The sequence below is a fragment of the Pteropus alecto genome, unplaced genomic scaffold (genome assembly GCF_000325575.1).
Source record: "Pteropus alecto unplaced genomic scaffold, ASM32557v1 scaffold107, whole genome shotgun sequence".
NCBI classification, from domain to species: Eukaryota; Metazoa; Chordata; class Mammalia; order Chiroptera; family Pteropodidae; genus Pteropus; species Pteropus alecto.
The window spans coordinates 1,206,386-1,213,033 of record NW_006440619.1 but is presented as its reverse complement, the minus strand read 5'-3'; the positions used below and the strand labels follow the sequence as shown (position 1 = coordinate 1,213,033).

Genomic DNA, 6,648 nt, shown 5'->3' with positions numbered 1-6,648 from the left:
GAAGAAAGGAACCAGAATGTCACAGGAGAATAGTGGAGAAGAAAACTTTCACATCAAAAAACAAAGAGGAAGGAAAAAAGAAAAGAAAAATATGGAATGACAACAATAAAACACGAGAAATTTAAACAGAAGGAAAGCATACAGAAAATAAAAAACTAGAAGGATAAAGTTCATAAAATAAAAAAGGGAAGAGATATTAGACAGAACTTATAAAGTTTATGTGCTTTTACTGTTACAAATGTCAAAAAATAGTCAATATGATTTTTAAAGAAATTTAAACTTGTTCAGTTTATAAAAATTATTATTTTTTGATAGTGATGATGGTAGCGGTAGTGGTGACAGTAAGGTTATATTCCCTAAGTATAGCTTAGAAGATATCTCAAATATAGTAAAGAACAGAGACTAGGCTCAAACTCAAGGCCATTTGAATAATGTCTCTGACTCCAGTGATGAAATTGGTTAAATCCTACCAGTAACTGAAATTTATCAATGTCAGCACTTATTAATGTTTTATTTTCCTTGCTACTGAGAACATAGAAATAATCACTCACATCAATTTACAAGGCTAAGATGTAAGTTTCCATTTCATTCTCATATTGCTTACTTTCAGAATTAAAAAAAAATATATAAGATAATTTGGCTGTCGATTCAGAGACATGGTTTGCTTCTGCAAATCCAATTAAGTTATCCCTTCTTTTTTTATTTCACTTAATCATATGACACAGTCTACTCACTAACCACAATGTTTTGAAACAGAAAATTCAATTATTGAATATCAACATTTATCTCTGGTTTAACAACCCCAAAATCGATGGTGACAGTTCTGTTAAAGATTTTTTTCTGAATGCATTCAAAATTATCTCAGAATGCACTTTTTGACTGAGTTCCTTACTAGTATGAAAAAAAAAGATAGTTTATCTTCTTGGGGACATATTTCTAGCCACAATCTTCCTTCATCTATCTAAAAAAAAAGATGCCAGATCTTTACAAAGAAAAGTATAAAATATAGATCTGAGATTCTGTGCTACTTGAGCACTACACATATTTAAAGAATGACTGGATATATAGCTATGGTCTTTCTAGAGAATTCTTATTGGCATTTTTTTCTGGATTATATATGGAGGAGGTACATAACCACTAAATCATACAAATCTATCCATCTATATTTCTCCCTGAAACATGGGATTTGTTGTTTTGAATGTCTACGAAATATACCTGTGAAGCCTAAAAATAGTTATGTTCTTGAAATCAAAGAGAAGAACAGGTCAATACAGAAGTTTTGGGTTAGTGTAGTTAGTGAATCTGGGTAATCCAGATTCCAAAGTAAGGCCTGAATTATCCAGATGGATTGTTTTCACTGGCCAAGTTAAGTCAGCGATTCTCTGATTCACTTCAAATAATAAAGAATAGGCTCAATCAAGCAGGGTCTCTACCAGGTCTACATCTCCTGTGCCATGGTAAACTAACATTTTCAATCAAGTTGAAGATAACACAGCTATCAGCCATTTTTGTTAAGATGGACAAAATAATTTTGCCAACACTCTTACCATCTTCTAGTCCCACCTGTGATTGTCTAGGCAAAGTCCATCTTACTTGAAATCATCCAAAACTTCAAGTTTGACATTTTGGGACATGGCATTTTCATAAAGAATTTTTTTCATGGCTTACAAAACAAAATAAGGAGCTTACTTACAGTGAATTCCCCGGTGACTGCATCAAACCCCACATGAATCGTATGTTCAAAGTCTGAAGGAAGAGAGATCTCTGGGCGTTCTTTCTCTTTCTTCTTATTGGCTAAAGGCAAAATGTTAACATATATTTATTTGGAATGCAGTTTTGGCATCCAGAAGTTGTACAATTAGGTTAATCAAAAACAGTTACAAAGTTGAAAGACAATTGGTTTCAACACAATTTTAACAATACTGTACTGTGGAAATTATAACTTTATTCACAGAAGTGGATTGCTGAGAGTTTGACGGAAAATGTTATATCTAAATAACTTATAAAATTTAAAAATCCAGTTCAAACAAAACCTGCAGTCAAATTGATTTATGTCTTCTACTAGTCTAATGATGTAACCAACAGGTATCTAGGTATATTGTGTTTAACTGGCTTTGCTGAATCAAATATTACTTAATAAAGAAAAAATTCAGTACACACAAGTCAAGCTAAGGGTTACTTTATGCTATCTATAAAAGTGTTATGAATTGCTTTCATGTTAACCCTAGCTAATCATCAAGTAGCTAGAACTTCCATCATTTACATGTTTACGTTATGAAGCATGTCTTAATAGGCTCTTGATCTTCTTTCAATAAGAATACTATTGCAAATCAATAATACTACAAATCTTTATCATTAAAATGTTTTTAAATATTTCCTGCCAAGCACATTGCTGGTAAGAAAATACCAATTAAATTTTTTTACTGATTTAATTTTATTTAGTTTTTAGAAACTTTAAACCAGTTTCTTGGTTTAGTCATTCTAGTTTGTAGTTATTTTCAATGTCCCCATTATATTCTGTCCTATTAGCCATTCAAAATCATTGTTCTCAAGTACCAGATTTTTTATAGTGACAGAATTATGAATTAGCACATCAATATTCATAAGTCAAAAGCCTTTAAAAATATAATCACTGAAGAAATTAAGTTGGGAACAATAATGAAATCAGTCCATCTTGAAATAGATCCCAGAAGGAAGTTACTATGAAAAGACTGTAAAATGGCATCTAGTAGCTTCCATAATAGACATGTCATCAGATTTGAGCATATATCTCTGATAAGGCTGCATTTCACACTAAAAATATAATAATACCCACCCTCCTAATAATGGGCAAGTCAGCACGAATCACATATGCTCAATTAAAACCAATAAACTTCAGAATTGCCAGGTGGCCAACTTAGAATATTTCGGTTCAAATAGATGTTTCCTTGGCTTGGATTTCAGATAACATCCAATTAACCTTATATGGATTACTGGTTTTGTGAGTTACTCAGAAAAAAATTTTAAATTCAAAAGCATTTATGTTCAAATGTCATTCTTCTGGCTTCTTTTCTCTTCTTACCCTTTCTCACTGCTCTGTATTTCCAGCCAAAAGATAGAGATATGGGGCAGAAATATCAAAATTCAAGTAATAAGAGAATCAGGATACTGGATTAGGACAGGCTGGATGTGGGGGGGTGGGGATGAAGGTCACTCAAAACCTTTGCCTGGCCATGGAACACATTTAGGACTCATTTTGAAGAAAAATATATGTGCCATCTAACTTATCTTCAGTATAGATTCCATTTTACAGTGAGCCTACTTTATTGATGAATAGTAGCTTAACTGAACAGTGAAGTTTAGAGCTTTCTGTTGGTATTTCTATCTTCCTGCATGTTTGTGGACTGTAGCTACCATTCACACTATTCAACCACCATTTTCACTTGTTCACAAATGCAAAACTGAACAATCAGCTTTCTGTTTTTGTCACTTGACTTAAGTTATCCTAGTGAGTTTTGTTGTCATTTTCTTATTTTTCCTCTTTCCTGATCTCCCATTCATTTTGGACATGGCTAACCATCTCTCTTTCTACTTCCTTGACAATGTGGTCTGATTCTCCTGCTTCCACCATGACCAGTTTTTATTTGATTGGCATTGTTTCTCCTTCTTTTGCCTTTTCTAGCACATTCTTTGACCTTCTGCAATCCTATTTTTGCACTCATTCATCTTAGATGGCATCCACTTCAAGATACTAATTCATGTTGAGTAATTCCCTAATCTGTTGTTGGCAGGGAGTAGATCTAGATTTTGTGGGACTAGACACTTTATGTAATTTGAAAGAAAAGCTTCCTTTAAGTAAAAAGAACACAAAATTGCTAGGGCTCCTCGTAGGGCCTTGGAAGAGTCCTAGGCAAGTGAGGAACTACGAAGAAGTTTTATTTGCTTCATGGTACCACTCTGAAAAATCTGAACCTGTAGAACTTCTGCCCATAAAAATGTACTATACACATCTGTAAAATTTTGCATATAACTTCAGAGGTTCAATTCCCCTAGACTCCAGGTTAAGAACTCATATCTTAATCTATGTCTCCAATTGTTATATCAATTTGCATTCATGATCTCTCTTGCCAGCAAATAGGCTCTCCCTACTTCTCCATTAGTATTGGCTGCACATTTAACATTCCACTGGATATAAACACTCCACTTGGGCTGAGCTATAACCGAAATTAATGTTTCCACATTTTGAGTGACCCTGATTTGTGGGGCCTTAAGCACAATGCTTACTCTGACTATTGTGTAATCCAGCACTGGCCCAACTGCCCAAATCACAAGTTGAGGAGCTTCTTTGACTCCTACTTTATTCTACCTTAGTCACCAAGTTCTCTCTATTCTATATCCCAAACTCGTCTAAAATCCATCTTCTTCATTTCATCCCCACAAACCATTATCTTAGTCCAAGGTACCAGAATTTTTCACTTGGTTTTACTGCCTCCAATTTTGCCCCTGCAATTCATTATACTGTGACCAGAGTAATCTCTTGAAATATAATAATCTGACCACATTCTTGCCTTTAAGATCTTTAAATGGCTCCCCATTACCCATATGTTAAAAGTCCATGCTCATTAGCATGCTATCAAAGAGCCTGCATGATCTGCCCCCATCTTATTTATCCATTGTCTATTCTTGCCATGGCCTCCATGGTCCCATACTCATTTCATGCTCCCTTAAACTGCTGGCTTTTCACTATTTTTAAATTTTATTTTTCAGTTACAGTTGACATACAATATTATATTAGCTTCATGTATACAACTTAGTGATTAGATATTTATATACCTTATGAAGTGACTACCCATACAAGTGTAGAACCCATCTGGCACCATACATAGTTATTACAATATTATTGACTATATTCCCTATGCTGTACTTTACATGACTCTTTTTATAACTGGCAATTTGTACTTCTTAATCCCTTTCATTATTTTTGTCCATCCCCTGCTGGCTTTTCTCTTACTGCCAAGCTTTTACACATGCTAGGCCAAGGCCTGGAAAGTTTTACATTTTACTGTGCACCCTCTGCTTTGTGTGTATAACTCCCATTAGTTTTTATTCTTGAAGACTCACTCTTGGGCTTCCTCTCCTTTAGTAAGTCTCTTCCTGTCTTCCCTCTGCAGACAAAGTTAAATGCCCTCTCTTCATGCTCCTATAGAACTACCCAGTGTATACTCTGAGCTTGACACCTATCAACACTGGATTGTTATTTCTTCTTTACATACATCTCTAGCTAAAATTTGAAGTATTTCACAGCAGAGATTGTATCTTATGCATTCTCACATTCTCTAGCACCTGCCTTATGTCTGCACACTTAATAATTATCATTTATGGGACATGCACTGCGTGCAAAGTGCTTCTAAGGTAATTTCATTTAATCACAACATTATAAGGTAGGCTGTATTATTATTGTATTACTATTGTTTTATAGATGAGTAAAACAAGACTCAGTGGGGTTAAACCACATACTCAGGTTATATAGCTGGCAGGTGTCAGAGTCAGGATTTGAACTAAGTTCCAACTGCAGCTACAGAAACTAAGCTCTTAAAAGCTACACTATTTATTACTTAGTAGCATCAAACAAAACAAAATAAAACACCTCAATATATTTGAGCTCTAGTCTTTAGTAAATGTTTAGTGATTAAATGAAGCCTAGATGAGAACCTTTTTTTAAGGAACACTACAATGTCTGTATCTCCCCCAGAAAACTCTGTGAGCATTGGTCATTTATATTAAAATTCAGCTTAACTTGAATCTTGGGATAAGACTCAGCCTGATCAACTCTGGGTTGGTTTTTGCAGAGAGCAGAAGATCAAATGAGTACTACTTTCTAAGCATATCACCCATAATCTATTGGAACCTAGAACAAAGGCCACAAATTGCTGATTAGACAACAAACTGCAAAGAACTTTTGGCCTTGGGACCCTCTAAGTGTACATGAGTTCTGGTTGTAACTCCAGGGGCCAGCTAATCTTTCCTATCTCTCATCTTAACACCTTTCTCCATTCTACTACCTTTGAAAGAAAGAAAGGTCCCTCTAGTCATATGTCCTCTTCTATATGTCCCACCTCAATTTTCCACACTTCCTCCAGTGCTAGAACTTGATCCATTACAAATTCCCCTGCATCTTCACTCTCTTCATTAAATGTCCTCTTTACTTCCTGCCTTAGATTCTCAAATTTCACTGTGCACAACTCTCATCTAGGAAACTTTTTAAAAGAGAGAGAGTTAAAAGCTCCACCCCTAGAGATTCAGATTCGGTCTGGGATAGACCCAAGCTCCTTTCATTTCTGAAGTTCCTCAGGAATTTTCATTAAGCAGCTAGGATTGAGAAGAAAAAAAAACCTAAATCTTACTATCCAACAAGGGTAGCACTTCCTCAGATAATTCTGGTGGACACTGCTCATTCTTCCCCATCTCAAGTTTTTAGGCCTGGGGGAATGAGGAAGGGCAGAGTTTCCCCCTTAATTCCAAATTGTTTTATTTGAGGTCAGTACTACTGCATATGCCTACAAAATCCCCTCCTTTTAAGATTATTGCCATTTACTTCTGGTCAGGTACCCACATCCATTGAGAACTTTGGTTCTCAGTCTTTCTTCCTACACTCAATGCTGCTACCAC

At 35.1% G+C, this 6,648-nt stretch overlaps 1 protein-coding gene across 1 annotated transcript in view; it reads right to left on the bottom strand.

Annotated features, from left to right (window-relative positions):
• The window catches only part of PAK3 (p21 (RAC1) activated kinase 3), a 289,996-nt gene that overhangs the window by 91,464 nt on the left and 191,884 nt on the right, over nt 1-6,648 (bottom strand). Inside the window, exon 5 of the mRNA XM_025050559.1 lies at nt 1,694-1,794. Within this exon, the coding sequence (XP_024906327.1) occupies nt 1,694-1,794 (101 nt within the window). The remainder of the gene's footprint in view (nt 1-1,693; nt 1,795-6,648) is intronic.